The sequence below is a fragment of the Zea mays genome, chromosome 2 (assembly GCF_902167145.1).
Source record: "Zea mays cultivar B73 chromosome 2, Zm-B73-REFERENCE-NAM-5.0, whole genome shotgun sequence".
NCBI lineage: Eukaryota > Viridiplantae > Streptophyta > Magnoliopsida > Poales > Poaceae > Zea > Zea mays.
Window position 1 is genome coordinate 122,074,909 of NC_050097.1, and position 22,646 is coordinate 122,097,554.

A 22,646-nucleotide genomic window follows, 5' to 3' on the forward strand; every position below is an offset into this window, starting at 1 on the left:
GGTGGGCGTCCACCTTCCCACAAGGCAGGAAATTAGACGTCCAATCAGCCACACAATCTCCTGCCCACAAGGCAGGGAATAGGAACCCAATTAGCCATGCCATCTCTTTGATCCTCATTCCTTATTTAGGTGGTACAACACCTTCTTGATTATTTCTTTTCAAACTAAAAGATAGATAGGTGGCATAACACCTAGACTTTATTCTGGGCAGATTCATCATGAGCATAGATGGTGTATGCACTTTAGGAAACTTCTATTCCTTCATTCTTCAGAATCATCACGAAGTTTAATTCACGTGCACAAGCTTGAGTGAGTGGTCCTAGTGGCTCCTGTGCTGGTTCAGTTGGAGTAGTCATTCCTTTGTTGGGGGTTGATGTCCTCATCACCGCGCCGCCGCTATAAAGGGACGGGGGGCGAAGGCAGGGCAAGGCGCGCCGCCAGGAGAAAGGTCTGCGCCATTGTGGTGGAGAGGAGCGGTGTGCGCTCCACCAAGGGAAGAGGAGGTCCTCCACCGATGGTCTCGCTGCCAAGGAGAAGGAAGCCAGCCATGCCATGACATGGGGGAGAGCTCCAGCGATGGAGGGGAGAGGGAGCAGCACCGACAGGTGGCACGGCCTGGCAGACTTGAGGGAAGACACCGTCACACGAGCGTGGTCTCGTGCGGGAGGCGCAGCCTAGCGTCGTGGCTTGGGGCAGCCTGGCAATCTCGAGGGAAGACGTCGACAGAGGTACTATTTGGTTGAGGTGGGGAAGAAAGAAACTAACCTAGCTAGATACCAGATTGGTGAATGAAAACTTTAGCCCTAGACAGGGTAGAAAGCTGTATTAATAATAGAGTAAAATGGGTATATGCTTATTACAAAGATATATTACACACAGTACATCATTACGCCACACAATAAATCTAACACAACTGAATCATAATTATTGGTCATAGTGACGGGTCCAATTTTTCACTAAACTATATTGTTTCTATACATGATCTGATCCTTTTCAGGCCGACCTTTTTGCGTACAACAATATAAGTCACGTGACCATATGAATCGAGAAAGATGGTGATAGCAGCTACGAGCAATTTGGTCATGCTGACTTCTTGCTGCTGAAAATGAGACTCCAACTATACGTGTTCCCTTTCTTTGCGGCCGCATCCAGCCGTTTTGCACCAACCTGGAAAGATAGGTTAATCAATAAAGTACTAGCAACAATGGTAAGCGCAAACTTTTCTTTGGACTCCAAGCATGTGTTTGGTTTCGGAACGATGTGGGTTGGATCGGAACCGACTCATTTTTCTGGGTTGAATCAGACATATTTCTTGTTTGGTTTCAGTGACAGATTGAACCTAATTTCTTGTTTGATTACAGGGTTAAAATGGGTTGCAGCTACATCATCTCTTTTTGTTTCGTGATGAGGGATAAACTGAATATGGTCACCTCCCTGGACACTCAGGATGATATCTTCAATTCAATATGATAACACTATTCAAAATAAATAAAACCGATACTATTTTAATATTTGAGAAATTCATAAGCACACGATATACATAAATTAAAGCCATTATTAACTAAGTCATAAATTTTTAGTGACGAGGTCTCACTATTACATTTCAGTCATAATTAAAGGAACATCCCAACAACATCAAATGCATTTCAGTGATGTAACATTTGCCATGACTAGCAAGCTTGTCTAGGCGATGACAAGCACTGACCTTTACCTGCTCGACGACAACACTAGCAAGCCTCGTGGGTTGTGCCTACGGAAGAACACGCCGGCATCGGAGTGCAGGTCAGCGGGGGATTGACGGTGGGATGTGCAGCTTCTAACAGCGTTGACGAAGGCCAGCACGCTGCAGGGCAGGCCAGTGGGGGACTGACGACGGGAGGCAGGTGGGGGATTAATGTCGGAGGGTAGGCCGGCGGGAGTCCCTCGTCCTAACAGGCCAGCAGTGGCGGCGCGCCCCTGTGCTAGTCTCGAGTGGATAATGCATGGGTGACGGGAGGGTGAAGATGAAGTGGGTCGAAATGATTCGCATGTTTTTGAGAAATCACTATAACCCACATTTTCAATAAGTATTTCGACCTAGAACCAACCTAACCCGCGAGACTTTTTGAACCAAACGTGGGTTGTTGTGGGTTGAACCCGTTCAAACCTGCATCAACCCACTAACCAAACACACGCCATAAGAGCGCTAGAGAGCATGGTTATATACTTATCTTACACTACTGTCAGTTTTCACTAATTTAAGCAACGAAATTCTAATACTACGAAAATATTCTAGCGCTAATGTGCTCATATTGTTTGATGTAACAAACAAACGCAAGATATTTATATATATGAATAAATATTAAATTTGGCCACAAGATTCCCATAGTTGTGGCCAGATGCATATTATGAATTTGAGATTGAAATCATTGTACCAGTAAAATCAGTGGGAAAAAACTACAGACATCATTCACTTAGCTAACCACGCTAAATAACACAAGATAGAAGAAATACCTTGTCCATTAGCCAATAACCAATTGTTGGCATGTATTGCACCAAGTACATAACAGTCAGCACAGGCTGCAAACAAACCACAAAGTTTGTGTTGAACATATAATAATATACACTGCAGCAATAATATGCAATCTCAGGGGTAGAGCATAGTAAGTGGTTTAAATGACTAAATGGTATGGATATTTCCTCACCACATTCAAAATCTGTAACGCATCCAAATACCGAATATCAAAATGGGATATATATATATATATAGTTATAGTTATAGTTATAGTTATATAGTTATAAGCTTAGTTTAGAAGACAGGTTTTGGCCTTTCGGGGCACGAACAAAAACCAGGGTTAAACTAAGAATCCATGTTGATATTGCACTTTTCAGTGAACCCAGGGCTGTTTTCAACAAAATCCTCACTGCAATACAATGATGCACCAAATCTTGCCACAAAAACACATTTTTACTAAACAATCATGGAATTTACTATTGCATGATACAGCAAAAATAAAATTAGACTTCAAGCATCACAACTATGATGCAGTGTTCAGAATGAAATATACCTGATATGATATCCATGCTTCTTTCAGTCCATGAGTAGCAGCAACAATTGTCAGTTCAACACACCGTTCCACCGAAACACGTTTCTCACGTTTCTGCTGTGAGGAAGATAATGATGAGAAAAGGGGACTGGGGTACCAAACTTTAAGTTTTAACTGCTGAGCAACCAGATGTTAGAACCGGAGCTCGCTGTGTTGTCAGAGATAGCAACAAAAGTATTGGGCATTAAATGCTTTCATTTGGATACAAAAAAAAACTGTGCATTGAATTGCATGGAGACTCAACAACATGAGTACTACGGACTAAGGTGAAGTTTCTCTCTTACTTTAATGATCAAACTTTGTTATCTATAAGACTACATAACTAAAGCCAGGGATAACCTCAGCAGAATGTGTTTGCGATGAAGAAGCTGCAGCAGAAGATTGTAGTGTTTCAATCGGTCCAGGGCAGATAACAGTGACCTTAATGCCTTTTGTACACAACTGCAAAATAGAATGTATTAAGGCACACTACATGTAAACATGAACAGGTTGTGCATACTTTCTGTGAAAAATGAAGAGAAAACATGACAAATTAACCAAATAACTACTGAGAACCACTCAACCTCTAATTTTTGTTGTTACAAAAAAACATGGCACAGCAACAATGAATGAAAATGTTATCTATCCATCTAGGAATACTTTTCATAACATAAGTGAGTAGCTTAGCATGCTGATACAAATTACAATTAGGATGTGTGCTAATATGTGAATTTCGGGTACCTCAGATCGCAGAGAAGCAAAGTAACCATTAAGAGCATGTTTGGAGGCAGAGTAAATGGCCTGACCAGGAGCAGGAACCTTTCCAGCAGCACTACTCATCTGTATATGAGTTAGCCACACTAATAGACAAAATGAAACTGTGATGACCAAAAGTTCCTGTTGAAAGTTTATACATACCACAACAAAATGGCCCATCTCTCTATCAAGCATGTAAGGTGCTAGAAGGCGAGTTAAAGTAATAGTTCCGAAGACATTGACATTCAATGTAGCCTATCTAGCAAGAAAGATTGGAGTGTTAGGTTGCAGATAAGACATACATAAGAAAACAAACACTGTTCATGTACCTTAAGACCTTCCTCACTTTCTTCTAGAGCCCTCCGTTTCTGCAATTTGATTAAAAATTGATGCATTTAGGGATCATCTGATTCAGAATATGATTAAAAAGGAGTGATGTCTAGCAGATCTATCATCAAAAACTACTAACAATAAAACAACATGATGTTTGAAGGGTAAGGGAGTTAAAACATTAACTCAAAATAAGGGTGATATTTACAGGACGTTCGAAGGCTGCATTATGGACCATATAGTCAACGCCTGCATTAGAAAAAAATGATTCTGCCACATGTACGACTTCTTTCAGAGATTCTTCACCAGCTGATAAATCCATGGGTAACATTTCAACTCTGCTATCTGGATTCTTGCCTTTGAAAAGTAAATCAAACTTGGTTCAGGTCTTCAGATTCCGACTTCCCCACTAAGGGAAAAAAATTTAGCAACGCCACAGATATCTTGCAAACTTACTGAGGATGTTTTTTTTCACTCTCGCAAGCGCGTCCTTGTTACGTGCAGATAGTATCAGCTTTGCTCCTAAATTTGCGAAGTGCATTGCAAGAACCTCCCCTGAAATTACAAGAAAGCATTAATAACTTGGTATGTTGAAATCAACATGAACAACAACAACAACAACATAGTCTTTTAGTGTCAAGCAAGTTGGGGTAGGCTAGAGTTGAAACCCAACAAGATGTCACCAAAAAAAGAAAGAGAAAGGGGAGGGGAAAAGGCTTTTGAGAGCACTAAAAGGTAAAAGGCCTAATCACGGTTCGGGCACGTGGATAACTTCTTTCCAAGCACTTCTATCCAAACACAACTCCATTGGGATATTCCATTCCTTCAAGTCCCTTTTGAATGTTATGTTGAAATATTGTGATGAAATTGATGTAAAAATATATATATGTTGAGAAAACAGACATGTTAACTCATCAAAATTGACACTTGACAGTGATCCTATAAAACCTTTGCAGTACATCAAGCTTGAAGAAGGTATAGAGAAACCCAAAATACAATATTCTGGTGCATGAAATCTATAACACGTTATAAAGTTGTCACTATACCATTCCTCAATGAACTAACAAAGGCATAAGGCTCGCTAAAAAATAACACTGCAGTCAGGAAATTTATCACCTCACCTGCTGAAAAGATGAGCATTAATGTGTAGACATACAAAAGGAAACCTATTTTATTCAAATTATTTGTTTAACTCCTGAATGTGCAGTTGGCATTTCAATATAATTGCAAACTAGAGCTGTATGATTAATTAATTATCCTTCTATCAATCGACAAGCTTTTTTTCAATAATTTAGCCAAAGCATTAGCAGAACGCCTAGTTAACTTTAGTAATGAACACAATTACACCAGCTCAATCAAATTCCATTATTCGACTTTAGAAGCAAGACCTACAACATAGCATGAAACCAACAACCTAGCAAGTTATTACTAAACCGAACAGTCGGTACTAAAATTGACAAATTAAAGAGTTGAAGAGGCACGCTGACCAATCCCGCGGCTAGCTCCAGTAATCCACACGACCTGTAGGACAACCAAGAAACCAACAGCAAAAAACGGAATCAATATGGGATCTGGGATCGCGACCGCAGGACACAAATTTGGCCAGACGGTCCAAGAACCTCACCTTGCCGTCGACCCTCTCCCGCAGCGGCGGACCGCGGGATACGAGCGTCAAGTCCCCTACAGCCATCAAAGAACAAGGGGTCAGTCCAATCTTCCCAACCCAACAGGGGCGAAGAGAAGAACGGAAAGAGAGAGGAACGAAGGCATGGTTGGATTGAAGAATGAAATTGGGGTAACACCATCGACGACGGTGGCGAACTTGAAGAGGAGGAAGGCGGCAACGGCGGCGAGGACAGAGAAGAAGAGCAGGAGGAGCATTTCTTGGCCCCGGAGTGGCGACGGCCGAATCTCTGAGGTCCTTGGATCGAGGGCGCTAGGCGGGTTGCTTCCTGCTGACTGAGTTGATGGGCGGAGAATTTCAGGCTGCTAGCTAACCACATCCTTCCCTTGCGTCGCTTGACCAGTGTCTGGGCAGGGCAGGGCAGGGCAGGGCAATGGACAACTTGCCACAATGTGACTAGCAGGATAACGCAATGGTCCTGTTTTTTTCTTTTCTTTTTTAAAAATTAGATCTATACCATTAAAAGACACAATCCTTAGAAAAGTTCGTTTTAATCTTAATCTATATGAATTAGACGAGATTTGAATAGTCAAAATTCTTACTAATTTCTTTCAATCCTATTCAATCCATATCCAATAAAAATAACCTGAGCAAGACTTCACAGATTTTACGGTGTGCGCAAACTAAAATTTACTCAATCTTTACTACTTATTAAGTATGAAAGAGGTAGGTTGTCTCTTCTAGTTCTGTCGTTCTATCTCCCATCAATCTGGACCATCTGTTATGTCGCCCACGTTTCTCGAGTACTCTCTCCTCCCCACGCACGTGTGTGTGCTTCTCCCCAGTCCACTTCTGCCCTAGTCGCCTCTTTCGTGTAGACTCAGACGACCATTGCAGCGAACGATATCCATCCCCTTTGTGCCTCCCTCTCTAGGCCCCTCCGCCATCATCCTTGCCTCCCTACGCCTCGACCCTAACCTCGGCCCCATGACAATGAAGCCACTACCGACCTCCACCTCATTGTAATACCCCTTGGCCGCCGAGGGAATCAACGAGACTTGAGGTCATAACTCCGATGAACTTCCAAGTAAGGGAAGACACAGGTATGGTGGTTCTAGGGTTTCATTTATTTCATATCCGTTCAAATGGATGTTACAAAGCCTTATATAGCTGTCGGAGGCAAGCTTAACCCTTCCCTTACAGCTATTTGATGTTCATATAGGAATTATAGCAGATTACAGCTAGCTAATATAAACTAGAACAACCACTGCCTCTTCTATTCCCTAGCCATAAATGCCTCAAGTCTTACATCTGCCCCCTCCCCCTCAAGGCTTGCTTGTCCTCAAGCAAGTGCTCCAGGGAATCAATTCTTCAGCGCCTGATAATCCTCCCATGTAGCCAGATCTACAGGAAAACCATCCCATTTGACCAAAACCTGAACAATGGCATTACTGCCTTTCTTCACCAACATGCACTTAAGAATCTCCTTCGGCTCAGCATTCTCCAAATCCACCATAGTAGGAAGAGTCTTGAACACTTGAGTATAACGAGGCACAAACAGTTTCAACTGATAAATATGAAACACTGGATGAATATGAGAATCTGTGGGCAATTCTAACATATAGGCCACTTCTCTAATCTTCTCTGCAATCTTGTATGGTCTGAAATATCGAAAAGATAATTTGGGACAAGGATGCCTAACCACGGATTGTTGCACATAAGATTGCAATTTTAACAACACGTCACCTTGAATTCTCGAGGTGTTCTCCTGAAGTCTGCATACTACTCAAACCTTTGTTATGCCCTGGACAAGTGTTCCTTAAGCATAGCCCTATGTAGTGCCCTCTGCTGCACCTAGTCTCTAGCAGTCTCATCTTCATACATTGAACCACTGGAGCCCATATGACTGAAGCCTCATATCCATACAAAGCCTTGAAAGGTGAACAACCTAAAGACACATGATAGGAAGTGTTATACCAAAATTCAGCCAAAACCATCCAAGCTTTCCACTTGTGAGGAGTAGCAGACATAGCACACCTTAGATACATCTCTAAGCTCTGATTCATCCTCTAACTTTGCCCATACTGCGAGCCAACTTCACATCCAGCAGTTGTAACACCCTAAACCCATCACCTAAAAGTAACCAATTTATATTATTAATTTTCAATAGAAATGAACATATTTATGTTTTCAAATAAGGAAACATTGATATAAATGAATTGAACAATTTCTTGAATAGATAAAATTTTATCAAGTGGTTGATGCATACATGCCGAAGCGTATATTTTGTTTTATTTGGTGTTCAAATCCATTTTTGGATTAATCTTGTGAAGAAGATCTCATTCTATAAAATAAAATTGAATTATTAAAAATAGATATATTTAGAAAAAACATGTCTTTCGCTATGATCCATCATTTTGTATGTAATTATTTGCAAGAATACCACTTTTATTGATTTTTGTGAAGCATATTTTGTTTAAATAATGAAAATTGCCAAAAAAAATTTGTATTTTGAATTGGGTATTTATTTATGTTAATGTTTTTTAGATTTATTCTAAATTTGGAATATATTCATTTATATTCTAAGTTTTTATTTACAGCCCGTTTGGATGCCTAGAAATGAAACCTTTTCCAAGAAATAAATTCCAAGAAATGAATTATAGAGAATTCAATCGACTAGAAAGTGATTCAGTTCCATTATTTTTGTTTGGTTGTACAAGCAATTGAATTCCTAGAATTAAATTCTAGATGTTGTTTGGATACTTTGCACACAGAATTTGAATTTGAATACAAACAAGGATCTCTTGACTTTGCATTTGCTAAAAAATGAGCATGAACAATTTACAACTATCGGAAACTATTAAGTTCACAAATAACAGTTCCACAAAGGCAAGTCACACATAACAGTTTCACAAAGTCATCGAGTTCGCACATAAAAGTTCTACAAAGACATCAAATCTTCACATAGCAGTTTCATAAAGCCATCAAGTTCGCACACAACAATTTCACATAGCCATCAAGTTCGCACACAAAAGTTTCACAAAGACAAGTCACATAATCAGTTCAACACAGAGATCTAAGTTCATATATAAGTTGTTTCACTTCCTTAGCTGCATCATAAGCCACCTCTTCCTCCTTTCCATTGGGAGTGCCATCATCGACTCAAACTTGCGTGCATTAGAGGTGAGGATGTCATAAAGCTCAAGTTATGTGTCTTCATCAAGTCCCTCAACCTCTTGTAATGCGGCGAGAACTTCGGCGGAAGAGGGTAGCTTTGGACCGTCATCTTTCAATGCAGATGTAAGCATGTCAAACTTATCACACCATATAGAGTTAAATGAATCATCTGATCTTTGTCTTTTTAAACTACTCGAGGAAGATACAGAATATGGAGCATCCTTGTCTCCGGTATCATTCTCTTTTGCCATTTCCTTTGAACTTTCAACTGCTGTTTTAGCACCCTCTCCATTTGCTTGGTCTTTATTGTACACTAGGCTAAGTAGAACCCAAAACTTCACAACCTTATGTCTATATCCTTTTGCTTCCTTATTCCTCTACAAAAAAATTGTTACAAAGATACATCAACAAATAAACTTGGAATTGAAACATAAACTAAACTGCAAAAAATGGAATAAACTACTAGGCAACAGTAGCATGTATGACCATAAAGGCCAAGGCTAGGACTAGGAGAGAGGAGTACTCCTACTAATAATAACTAGTACTAGCCTTTTTACCGCGCTGGTAATCTACTGTCGACTCGCATCAGAGCGGCACTGTGCGGACATTTATCCTCACTGAAACGAGGGGAGGCCGGCGTCTTGTGCCTGCGCATCAGCTATGCATGCATGCTCTGCCAATTTGCAAGCCCGCTGCAGGAAGGAAGAGAGAAAAAAGGTTGCAAGAGCAGTGGGCTAGTGTGTGTAGTGGGCTAGTGTGCGTAGTGGGCAAAGATGAAGTGAAAAAGAGACATCTTTCCCTGAAATGAGCAAGATTTTCCCTGAAATGTGCATAGTGGGCTAGTGTGAAAAGGTTGGTTCTGGTTGGCTAGCTAGCAGGTAGCAGCAAAAAACAGAACTGCAAAAATTGAACTACAAAAACTAAAGATTTTGTAGTGCAAAAATTGAATTACAAAAATTGAACTGCAAAAATTGAACAACAAAAATTTTCTTACCTCAACGTACTCATCCCATACAGTGTCACTATCAACTTTGAGCTTGTTCTTCTCCCAATCCCATCCAAAACCACTAGTGGACAACAAACCATTAATGATATTGTAGTGCTTATCAAAGTTCTTGCTGCGAGAGCTAATATTTTCCTTTGTAATGGTGACATTACACTTCTCACAAACATTCTTCACAGCAACTGTGTATACATGAGACTTCCACCCATTCTGACATCTATCACTTTTATTGTAATAGTCCACAAATGTATCAAGGAGTACCTTATCCATCTCATCATTCCAAGGAACATAGCCCCTTGTTTTCTTGTCCTACAATCAAAGAACCACACATATAAAAAACACAAACACAAAAATTCATAAATGACAAATACATAGAAAACAGAAGCATACAACTATGAGCTTTCACCATGCCTCGCTTGATAATCAACAAACATTTCACTAGCTTTGGTGTCTCTAAAATCACCCCACTCATTAGTTGATTGAACATGCGTAATCAGACTCCTTTCTCCTTGATTTTCAGCGGGAGCAGCAGAGATGAGACTATCAACTTCATGTATTAGAATATCGTCCATATCTCTTTGTGAAAGGAAAATGTGCCATTGGGCCATTTCTAAGTATTTTGGTGATTGAGTGCCAACACAAGCGGACTTATGTTAATCTAGGCAAAGTGATGGACAAAGTGCAAATCAAGTAAAAAGGTATGTTTCTAAGACTTAGTACATTATTTTAGAGACTAATGTATTGTGTCTAAGTGCTGGAAACATGAGAAATCAAGTTGGAAAAGAGATGGTTGAGTTTAGCCAAAGACAGCTCAGTCTGGGTGCACCGGACAGTGTCCGGTGCGCCAGGCCGGTGTCTGTCAACTGACTGCTCTCGGGAAGCAATTAACGGCGTACGACTATAAATCACCGGACTGTCCGGTAGTGCACCGGACTGTCCGGTGAGCCAACAGTCGGCCGGGCCAACGGTCGGCCGCATAATCCACGTGTGACGCGTGGCAAGAGCCCACGGTCAGAAGGGGCACCGGACTGTCCGGTGTGCACCGGACTGTCCGGTGTGCACCGGACAGTGTTCGGTGCGCCAACGGCTCCAAAGCGCCAACGGTCGGCTTCGCCAAAAAAGGAAAGAAATCCGCACCGGACAGTGTCCAGTGGTGCACCGGACTGTCCGGTGCGCCAGGCGACAGAAGGCAGTAATTGCCTTCTTGAAATACTCTCAACGACTCCTAGCTGCCTTGGGGCTATAAAAGGGACCCCTAGGCGCATGGAGGAGTAAACCAAGCATTCTCTAAGCATTCCTAAGCACCAAGACTTCGATTCCGCGCATTTGATTCTTTGTGATAGCAACTAGAGCTCCATTTGAGTTGTGAACTCGTCGGGTTGTGTTGTGAGCTCTTGTTGCGACTTGTGTGCGCGTTGTCGCTCTGATTTTGTGTCTTGTGTGTGTTGCTCATCCCTCCCTTACTCCGTGCTTCTTTGTGAACATCAAAGTGTAAGGGCGAGAGGCTCCAAGTTGTGGAGATTCCTCGCGAGCGGGACATAGTAAACAAAGCAAAACACCGTGGTATTCAAGTTGGTCTTTGGACCGCTTGAGAGGGGTTGATTGCAACGCTCGTCCGTTGGGACGCCACAACGTGGAGTAGGCAAGTGTTGTACTTGGCCGAACCACGTGATAAACCACTGTGTCTATCTGTGTTGATCTTCTGGTGGTTATCGTGTCTTGCAAGAACTCCTCTCTAGCCACTTGGCTTATTCGTGCTAACTCCTAATCAAGTTTTGTGGATTAAGTTTCAAGTTTTTACAGGATCACCTATTCACCCCCCCTCTAGGTGCTCTCAATTGGTATCGGAGCCGTTCTCTTCAAGAAAGGGATTAATCGCCCGAAGAGATGGATCCTAAGGGCAAGGGGATTGTGATCAATGATAAGGAGAAGGAGTCCTTCGTCAACGAGCCTAAAGATGACAAGCCCACCAACTCGGGCTCGGGCCACAAACGAAAAGATGGGAAGAAGAAGAAGACGAGGCGCATCAAGGAGATCGTCTACTACGACGACAACGACGAGTCCTCTTTTTCCCTAAAGGACGACAACGACAACGACTACGAGAAACAGAAGACGGTTCATTCAAACTTCTCTTTCGATTATTCTCGTATTCCGCATAGTTCAAATGCACATTTGCTTTCCATTCCTCTTGGCAAACCTCCACACTTTGATGGGGAGGACTACGGATTTTGGAGTCACAAAATGCGTAGTCACTTGTTCTCTCTCCATCCAAGCATATGGGAGATAGTAGAGAGTGGACTGAAATTTGATAGTATTGATAGTCCCATGTTCATTAATGAGCAAATTCACAAAAATGCACAAGCTACTACTGTTCTTCTAGCTTCATTGTGTAGGGACGAATACCATAAGGTGAGCGGCTTGGATAACGCCAAGCAGATTTGGGACACCCTCAAGATCTCACATGAGGGGAACGACGTCACCATGCTCACCAAAATGGAGTTAGTGGAGGGCGAACTTGGAAGATTCGCAATGATCAGGGGCGAGGAGCCAACCCAAACGTACAACCGGCTCAAGACCCTCATCAACAAAATAAGGAGCTACAGAAGCACGCGATGGACGGACCACGACGTCGTCCGTCTAATGCTAAGGTCCTTTACCGTCCTTGATCCACATCTTGTGAACAATATTCATGAGAATCCTAGGTACACCAAGATGACGCCCGAGGAGATACTTGGAAAGTTCGTAAGCGGGCGGATGATGATCAAGGAGGCTAGATACATTGATGATGCGTTGAATGGCCTAATTCAAGAGCCTCAAACCATTGCTCTCAAAGCGACGAGGAGCAAGGAGGCGCTACCTAGCAAGGTGGCGCAAGTTGAGGCGGCCGGGCTCAATGATGAAGAAATGGCCCTCATCATCAAGCGTTTCAAAATGGCGCTAAAGGGTCACAAGGGGCATCCCAACAAGAGCAAGACAAAGGGGAAGCACTCATGCTTCAAATGTGGTAAGATTGGTCATTTTATCGCTAAGAGGGAAAAGAAAAAGGCGTACAAGAAGGCTAAGGGTGAGGCACACCTTGGCAAGGAGTGGGACTCGGATTGTTCGTCATCCGACTCCGACAACGAAGGGCTCGCCGCCAATGCCTTCAACATGTCATCCCTCTTCCCCAACGAGCATCACACTTGCCTCATGGCAAGGGAAAAGAAGGTAAGCACTCGTAATACTAGTACTTACGCTTCCTCAAGTGATGAAGAATCTAGCGATGATGAAATAGACTATTCATGTTTATTCAAGGGCTTAGATAGAACTAAGGTTGATAAGATTAATGAGTTGATTGATGCCTTGAATGATAAGAATAGATTATTAGAGAAGTAAGAGGATCTTTTGTATGAAGAACATGATAAGTTTGTAGAGGCACAAAAATCTCTTGCTTTAGAAATTAAAAGGAATGAAATGCTTTCTTGTGAATTGTCCACATGCCATGACTCTATTTCTAGCTTAAAGAGCATAAATGATGATTTGTATGCTAAGTTAGAAATAGCTAATAAATCAACATCTTGTGTAGAATATGTTACAATTTGCAATAGGTGTAAAGATTTCAATATTGATGCTTGTAGCGAACACCTAGCTTCAATTTCTAAATTGAATGATGAAGTGGCTAGTCTTAATGCCCAACTTAAGACTAGCAAAAGTGAATTTGATAAGCTAAAATTTGCAAGGGATGCCTACACAATTGGTAGACACCCCTCAATTAAGGATGGTCTTGGCTTCAAGAGGGAAGTCAAGAACTTAACAAGCCATAAGGTTTCCATCTCCGCCGAGGAGAAAGGGAAGGCCCCTATGGCTAGTAGTGTTCAAAAGAACCATGCTTTCATGTACCATGATAGGAGACATTCTAGGAATAATTATAGAAGTTATGATGCTTTTAATTCTCATGCCATGACTGCTTCTAGTTCTTCTATTATGCATGGTAGAGATATGTCTAGGAGAAATGTCATTCATCATATGCCTAGGAGAAATGTTGCTCATGTTCCTAGGAAGATTAATGAACCTTCTACAATTTATCATGCTTGCAATGCTTCCTTTGCAATTTGTAGAAAGGATAGACAGGTGATTGCTAGGAAATTAGGGGCAAAATGCAAGGGAGATAAAACTTGCATTTGGGTCCCTAAGGATATTGTCACTAACCTTGTAGGACCCAACAAGAGTTGGGTACCTAAGACCCAAGCCTAAATTTGCCTTGCAGGCTTATGCATCCGGGTGATCAAGCTGGATTATCGACAGCGGATGCACAAACCATATGACGGGAGAGAAGAAGATGTTCACCTCCTACGTCAAGAACAAAGATTCCCAAGACTCAATCATATTCGGTGACGGGAATCAAGGCAAGGTGAAAGGGTTAGGAAAAATAGCTATTTCATCCGAGCACTCCATTTCCAATGTGTTTTTAGTTGAGTCGCTTGGATATAACTTGTTGTATGTGAGTCAACTTTGTAATATGGGATATAACTATTTATTCACAAATGTAGATGTGTCTGTCTTTAGAAGAAGTGATGGTTCATTAGCTTTTAAGGGTGTATTAGACGACAAACTCTATTTAGTTGATTTTGCAAAAGAGGAGGCCGGTCTAGATGCATGCTTAATTGCTAAGACTAGCATGGGCTGGCTGTGGCATCGCCGTTTAGCTCATGTGGGGATGAAGAACCTTCACAAGCTTCTAAAGGGAGAACACGTGATAGGTCTAACTAATGTAACTTTCGAAAAAGATAGACCTTGTGCAGCTTGTCAAGCAGGTAAACAGGCGGGAAGCTCTCATCACACCAAAAATGTGATGACCACATCAAGACCTTTGGAGATGCTTCATATGGACCTCTTCGGACCTGTCGCCTATCTAAGCATAGGAGGAAGTAAGTATGGTCTTGTTATAGTTGATGATTTTTCCCGCTTCACTTGGGTATTCTTTTTGCAGGATAAATCTGAAACCCAAGGGACCCTCAAGCGCTTCCTAAGAAGAGCTCAAAATGAGTTTGAACTCAAGGTAAAGAAGATAAGGAGCGACAATGGGTCCGAGTTCAAGAACCTTCAAGTGGAGGAGTACCTTGAGGAGGAAGGGATCAAGCACGAGTTCTGCGCTCCCTACACACCACAGCAAAATGGTGTGGTAGAGAGGAAGAACAGGGCGCTCATAGACATGGCGAGGACGATGCTTGGAGAGTTCAAGACCCCCGAGCGTTTTTGGTCGGAAGCCGTGAACACGGCTTGCCACGCCATAAACCGGGTCTACCTTCATCGCCTCCTCAAGAAGACTTCATATGAGCTTCTAACCGGTAACAAACCCAATGTATCTTACTTTCGTGTTTTTGGGAGTAAATGCTACATTCTAGTGAAGAAAGGTAGAAATTCTAAGTTTGCTCCCAAAGCTGTAGAGGGGTTTCTGTTAGGTTATGACTCAAATACAAAGGCGTATAGAGTCTTCAACAAATCATCGGGTCTGGTTGAAGTCTCTAGCGACATTGTATTTGATGAGACTAATGGCTCTCCAAGAGAGCAAGTTGTCGATCTTGATGATGTAGATGAAGAAGACGTTCCAACGGCCGCAATGCGCACCATGGCGATTGGAGATGTGAGGCCACTAGAACAAAAAGAGCAAGATCAACCTTCTTCCTCAACAACGGTGCATCCCCCAACTCAAGAAGATGAACAGGTTCATCAAGAGGAGGCGTGTGATCAAGGGGGAGCACAAGATGATCATGTAATGGAGGAAGAAGCTCAACCAGCACCTCCAACCCAAGTTCGAGCGACGATTCAAAGGAATCATCCCTTCGACCAAATATTGGGTGACATAAGCAAGGGAGTAACTACTCATTCTAGATTAGTTAATTTTTGTGAGCATTACTCCTTTGTCTCTTCAATTGAGCCTTTCAGGGTAGAATAGGCCTTGCTAGATCCGGACTGGGTGTTGGCCATGCAAGAGGAGCTCAACAACTTCAAGAGAAATGAAGTTTGGACACTGGTGCCTCGTCCCAAGCAAAATGTTGTGGGAACCAAGTGGGTGTTCCGCAATAAACAAGACGAGCACGGGGTGGTGACAAGGAACAAGGCACGACTTGTGGCAAAAGGTTATGCCCAAGTCGCAGGTTTGAACTTTGAGGAGACTTTTGCTCCTGTGGCTAGGCTAGAGTCAATTCGCATATTGTTAGCCTATGCTACTCACCATTCTTTCAGGTTGTTCCAAATGGATGTGAAGAGCGCTTTCCTCAACGGGCCAATCAAGGGGGAGGTGTACGTGGAGCAACCCCCTGGCTTTGAGGATGAACGGTACCCCGACCATGTGTGTAAGCTCTCTAAGGCGCTCTATGGACTTAAGCAAGCCCCAAGAGCATGGTATGAATGTCTTAGAGACTTTTTACTTGCTAATGCTTTCAAAGTTGGGAAAGCCGATCCAACTCTTTTTACTAAGACTTGTGATGGTGATCTTTTTGTGTGCCAAATTTATGTCGATGACATAATATTTGGTTCTACTAACCAAAAGTCTTGTGAAGAGTTTAGCAGGGTGATGACTCAAAAGTTTGAGATGTCGATGATGGGCGAGTTAAGCTATTTCCTTGGGTTCCAAGTGAAGCAACTCAAGTATGGGACCTTCATCTCCCAAACGAAGTACACGCAAGACTTGATCAAGCGGTTTGGGATGAAGGACGCCAAGCCCGCAAAGACTCCAATGGGAACCGACGGACACACCGACCTCAACAAAGGAGGTAAGTCCGTTGATCAAAAGGCATACCGGTCTATGATAGGGTCCTTACTATATTTATGTGCTAGTAGGCCGGATATTATGCTTAGTGTATGCATGTGTGCTAGATTTCAATCCGATCCAAGGGAATGTCACTTAGTGGCCGTGAAGCGAATTCTTAGATATTTAGTCACTACGCCTTGCTTCGGGATCTGGTATCCAAAGGGGTCTACCTTTGACTTGATTGGATATTCAGACTCCGATTATGCTGGATGTAAGGTCGATAGGAAGAGTACATCGGGGACGTGCCAATTCTTAGGAAGGTCCCTGGTGTCGTGGAGTTCTAAGAAACAAACTTCCGTTGCCCTATCCACCGCTGAGGCCGAGTATGTTGCCGCAGGACAGTGTTCCGCGCAACTACTTTGGATGAGGCAAACCCTCAGGGACTTTGGCTACAATCTGAGCAAAGTCCCACTCCTATGTGATAATGAGAGTGCTATCCGCATGGCGGATAATCCTGTTGAACACAGCCGCACAAAGCACATTGACATCCGACATCACTTTTTGAGAGACCACCAGCAAAAGGGGGATATCGAAGTGTTTCATGTTAGCACCGAGAACCAGCTAGCCGATATCTTTACCAAGCCTCTAGATGAGTCGACCTTTTGCAAGCTGCGTAGTGAGCTAAATGTCTTAGATTCGCGGAACCTGGAGTGATTTATAGCATACATGTGTTTTATGCCTTGATCATGTTCCTTATGCATTCTGTTGTTTATTTATGGTGCTCAAGTTGTACAAGCACTCCCCGGACCTCACAAGTCCATTTGCAAGTGATGCACATATTTAGGGGGAGATGTGCTACAACTTGACCCTTTGAGACTAACTGTGTGCTTGAGTTTGCTTAATTTAGTCTCAAAGGAGGTTTGAAAGGGAAAAGGTGGACTTGGACCATGCAAGACTTCCACTGCACTCTGATGAAAGAGTAACTGATTCCAAGTTCATCTTTGTACTCTTATTGCCTTCTTACTCTTAGTTGAAGATTTTGGTGAGGCAATGGGGTTAAAGGGCCAAGATTGATCCCGTTTTGGTGCTTGATGCCAAAGGGGGAGAAAATAAGGACAAAGCAAGAAATGGATTAGCTACCACTTGAGAATTTTGAAAATAGTAGAGTTAGAGTTTTTGTCTGTCTAAATACTCTTATTTGTCTCTTATTGTCAAAACATTGGTCTCTTGTGGGGAGAAGGCTTGATTATGGGAAAGAGGGGGAGTTTTTGAATCTTTGATCAATTTCTCTTGAAATATCTCTCTTTATGTTTCAACAAGTGTGTTTGACTTAGAGATAGGAAATTGAGGTTGATTTGCAAAAACAAACCAAGTGGTGGCAAATAATGATCCATATATGCCAAATTTGAATCAAAACAATTTTGAGTTCTAATTTGTATTGATGTTGCACTTCCTTTAGTTGCTTTTTATTGTGTTGGCATAAATCACCAAAAAGGGGGGAGATTGAAAGGGAAATGTGCCCTTGGGCCATTTCTAAGTATTTTGGTGATTGAGTGCCAACACAAGCGGACTTATGTTAATCTAGGCAAAGTGATGGACAAAGTGCAAATCAAGTAAAAAGGTATGTTTCTAAGACTTAGTACATTATTTTAGAGACTAATGTATTGTGTCTAAGTGCTGGAAACAGGAGAAATCAAGTTGGAAAAGAGATGGCTGAGTTCAGCCAAAGACAGCTCGGTCTGGGTGCACCGGACTGTCCGGTGGTGCACCGGACAGTGTCCGGTGCGCCAGGCCGGTGTCTGTCAACTGACTGCTCTCGGGAAGCAATTAACGGCGTACGGCTATAAATCACCGGACTGTCCGGTGAGCCAACAGTCGCCGGGCCAACGGTCGGCCGCATAATCCGCGTGCGACGCGTGGCAAGAGCCAACGGTCAGAAGGGGCACCGGACTGTCCGATGTGCACCGGACAGTGTCCGATGCGCCAACGGCCGGCTTCGCCAAAGAAGGAAAGAAATCCGCACCGGATAGTGTCCGGTGGTGCACCGGACTGTCCGGTGCGCCAGGCGACAGAAGGCAAGAATTGCCTTCTTGAAATGCTCTCAACGACTCCTAGCTGCCTTGGGGCTATAAAAGGGACCCCTAGGCGCATGGAGGAGTAAACCAAGCATTCTCTAAGCATTCCTAAGCACCAAGACTTTGATTCCGCGCATTTGATTCTTTGTGATAGCAACTAGAGCTCCATTTGAGTTGTGAACTCGTCGGGTTGTGTTGTGAGCTCTTGTTGCGACTTGTGTGCGTGTTGTCGCTCTGATTTTGTGTCTTGTGTGTGTTGCTCATCCCTCCCTTACTTCATGCTTCTTTGTGAACATCAAAGTGTAAGGGCGAGAGGCTCCAAGTTGTGGAGATTCCTCGCGAGCGGGACATAGTAAACAAAGCAAAACATCGTGGTATTCAAGTTGGTCTTTGGACCGCTTGAGAGGGGTTGATTGCAACCCTCGTCCGTTGGGACGCACAACGTGGAGTAGGCAAGTGTTGTACTTGGCCGAACCACGGGATAAACCACTGTGTCTATCTGTGTTGATCTTCTGGTGGTTATCGTGTCTTGCAAGAACTCCTCTCTAGCCACTTGACTTATTCGTGCTAACTCCTAATCAAGTTTTGTGGATTAAGTTTCAAGTTTTTACAGGATCACCTATTCACCCCCCCTCTAGGTGCTCTCACTTTGTCTATCCCTTAAAAAATTATGTAATATGCAGCAAGCATGGATGATCCTAATCTGCATAGAATAATATGGCTAAGTCAATACACAATTTTAAAACTAACGATTGAATTTTAATTGAATACCTACTTTGTTATACTTGGTTTTCTAAATCAAAATATGAGATGGTCCTCAAGATTGCCCATCTCATCTTCAATAGCCCAAAAGTTCTCTCTATCACATTCCTAGCTGTTGCATGGCGTAGGTTGAATAACTCTCTCGCAGTAGATGGATTGTTGCCTTGAATAGCCCATTCATTCAAGTGGTACCGTGTAGATCGGTATGGGGCAAGAAATCCCGGACCATTTGTATATCCAGCATCGACTAGATAGTATTTACCACTAGGAACAACAAATGAGTCCTCCTGTGACATGGCATCACGTAGTATGCGTGAATTCGAAGCCGACCCTTCCCATCCAGCCAAGACATATAGAAACTTCATTTGTCGATCACAAACCCCCAATACATTAGTGGTGATTCGTTGCTTCCTATTTCTGTACCTACCTTGGTCAGTCAATGGAACATTCACATCGATATGTGTGCCATCTAGTGCACCTAGGCAGTCCTCAAACCATTTCCATTTGGATCCTCAGGTAGAGTGGTTTCTGGATTAGGGAGCTTGATGAACTCATGACTTAAAGATAGAATCCCTCTAAGCACTTCGTTGAAGTGTTGACTGATTGGTTCAAGGGACCACCCATAAGTGTTACGGATCAGCCTCATTTTGGTGTTATGACCTACTATAAGCAGAAAAATTGCAAGCTTTTCTTCTACCGACACATTTAGGGTATCCTGTAGGCCACTCTTTTCCCGTAAGATGGCACTCAAGTCACTAAAAGATCTCTTAGTTAGGCGCAAACTATCATAGCAATAGACATTTGAACCCTGGTACATATTACGTAGCATTTGTTTTCTGCACTCGACATTTCTCTCTTGAACTTCGTTAGCATCTACGATGTGTCTAGGTCTCCTCCGTTGATACCGGTTTGCGATAATAGCCATAATAGACACAGCTAATACAACAACTCTCTTTCGCTTCTTTCTCTTCCTTTTAATTTCCTCCTCGTTAGTATATTGAGTTGATATCTAGAACACGTAATTTATATGCAATTAGACATTCTAGTTGAAAGCAAAATGCTCTACTCAAGAATAAAAACACTACTAGTAGGAGCACAAGGTGGAATAGGAGAAGTACCGATGTAGCCATGGAGATTGAAGGGTTTGTTGGAGGTAGCTAGATGAAACTTGAGGCAGCAAATCCCAAAACAACGAGCTGTTTTAACACTCCTGCAAATGAATCTATGGCAAATGGATTATATAATCTAGGCAGATTATATAATTGGCTAGAGATCAACTGATTAAGGCGCTGCAAGGTTAAATAAATTCACCATAGCATAAAGGCGGTTCTTTAACCATCAGACAAAACATGGTAATACAATGACAAATAACACAAGCAAAAAAAATTAAACAAGAGCTTCCTAGCTTGCAGAGCCCTATACCCACCAGGCGTCGTTAGCCAGCATTTCTTCCACCGTTCAGAATCCGAGTTTGGTGCGACGCCAGTGCCTGCGCTTGGCCTGTTGAAGGCTGCGCAGCCCGCCCAGGCCCCTCAATAATTCACCAGCGGAGGAAAGCAAATCTCAATATACTACTGCCACTAGCAAATCTCAATATCGAAACACAAGCAGAGCACATGGAGCACGACACAACACATGGAGCTATGACGGCGAGCACAAGCAGAGCAAGGCACTGAACTCAATCATCCTCCTCAGCGGAGGAAAGCAGAGCACGACACAGCAAAGCAAAGTCGCAGAGGGATAGATCCGAGCACAAGCAGGCCCCGATGGCGACGACGGCGACGAACCGACGGGTGATCCACAAGGAGTACGTGAAGGGATACCCTCGCGAGGAGCACATGGAGCTGCTCCGGGGCGCCGAGGTGCCCCTCCGCCCGACGGGCGCCGAGCTGGCCGGGTCAGTCCTCGTCAGGAACCTCTACCTCTCCTACAACCCCCTACATGCGGCCCAAGATGTCGCGCTCGCTGCGGGCTACGAGCGGCCGTGGTGCTACGACCCCTACATGCGACCCCTACATCACGGGCTACGAGCGGCCGCAAAGGGAGACGAACCTCGTCGTCGTCGATGCCGTCGTCGGCCAGAACAGTCCCGCTGCCGTCGCCGCCACCGTTGTGCTCGAGGCACGAGCAGTGCGAGAGGCTGAAACCTAGCTAACTTTCTAAACCTTTCCAATGGGTGAGGGTCTGAAACGTGCATAGGCTAAAATTTCAGGGATAGAAAATGGGCTGAAATGGTGAATTGAATTCTATGGACAGCCAAACGGTCGAGAAATGGAAACTGATTCAATTCGGACCAATTCCTGTAAACCAAACGGGTTGTTAGGGTAAAAGAAATTGGAAAAAAAATTTAAAAAAAATCTAAAACGATCGTGCCTAGGCCTAACTCCCAGCCATATGGCCCATGCGGCCATACCTCCCACGTCACTCTCTCTCTTTTCTATTTGTCTGTATGACGGGTGGGGCCCACCCGTCAACCCCCACCCTTTCTTCTTCTCTTGTCCGTTCATGCTCCATAGATATGGGACGTCGCCGCCGTTTCGAGTGCCTTCGCCTTCATGACGGCCGTTCGTCTCTCCCCACGCCCACGCAACAATAATAGAGCAGACTCGTAACGCCGCATCGCTTCCTCTCTTCCCCATTGCGTCGTACGTCTTTCCCTCTCCTCTTCTCCGTTACTGCTTGCCATCAATGACAGTTGCCGACCGCTGATTGCTCGTCTCCCCGTCCTCGGCCTATGAAATCAGCAGGGAGCTCTCCTTTTTTTCACTGCTCGCCCATTTCATTTGTCACCCGTGTGTTCTGTTCATGCCAGCCTCCGCGCAGCCAGGCCATCGCTCTTCGTCCACTCGGTGTTGCTCTGTTGTGCAGCTCGCCGGTGCTATCGCCCTTCGTTCGTCGTTGCTCTGCCGCTCGCCGCGCCTACTAGCGTGCCGTGCTGCTGGTGCGCGCTCGCCCGTCCTGTTATGTGTCGAGCGCTTGTGCACATCATCGCCATGCTACTTGCCTTCGCCGCTACTCGCTGCGTCCCTTAACCACCGTGTTCCACGCCGATGTGGAGTGCCATTTTCTCTGATCACCAGCACTGCACCCTGCTCGCATGCCGCGCACTGCATGCTATGTC

At 43.6% G+C, this 22,646-nt stretch overlaps 2 protein-coding genes across 8 annotated transcripts; both read right to left on the reverse strand.

The window, feature by feature from the left end:
- Positions 1-781: 781 nt before the first annotated feature.
- Positions 782-6,246, reverse strand: LOC100282413 (uncharacterized). 6 transcript variants are annotated; one of them, NM_001412112.1, is made up of 13 exons: positions 5,954-6,233; positions 5,776-5,831; positions 5,639-5,672; positions 5,198-5,272; positions 4,608-4,706; positions 4,360-4,508; positions 4,151-4,189; positions 3,984-4,076; positions 3,807-3,905; positions 3,426-3,527; positions 3,048-3,143; positions 2,494-2,559; positions 782-1,167 (listed from the first exon to the last, which is right to left on the reverse strand). In NM_001412112.1, the coding sequence occupies exons 1-13, from the start codon at positions 6,030-6,032 to the stop codon at positions 1,081-1,083; spliced, it is 1,074 nt and encodes a 357-aa protein (NP_001399041.1). In that variant the 5' UTR covers positions 6,033-6,233; the 3' UTR covers positions 782-1,080. The 6 variants fall into 6 exon arrangements, with proteins under 6 accessions (NP_001399041.1, NP_001399040.1, NP_001148796.2 ...); XM_020547728.2 differs by having other exon boundaries at positions 786-1,167; positions 3,048-3,140; positions 5,198-5,275; positions 5,954-6,246; XM_020547727.2 differs by having other exon boundaries at positions 786-1,167; positions 5,198-5,275; positions 5,954-6,246.
- A 2,436-nt stretch (positions 6,247-8,682) lies between these two features.
- On the reverse strand, positions 8,683-21,720 carry LOC100276392 (uncharacterized). Of its 2 annotated transcripts, NM_001150197.2 has the most exons (4): positions 21,578-21,720; positions 20,644-20,735; positions 9,947-10,264; positions 8,718-9,329 (listed from the first exon to the last, which is right to left on the reverse strand). In NM_001150197.2, the coding sequence occupies exons 2-4, from the start codon at positions 20,653-20,655 to the stop codon at positions 8,982-8,984; spliced, it is 678 nt and encodes a 225-aa protein (NP_001143669.1). In that variant the 5' UTR covers positions 20,656-20,735; positions 21,578-21,720; the 3' UTR covers positions 8,718-8,981. The 2 variants fall into 2 exon arrangements, with proteins under 2 accessions (XP_035820575.1, NP_001143669.1); XM_035964682.1 differs by lacking the exon at positions 21,578-21,720 and having other exon boundaries at positions 8,683-9,329; positions 20,644-21,019.
- Between the last annotated feature and the right edge of the window lie 926 nt (positions 21,721-22,646).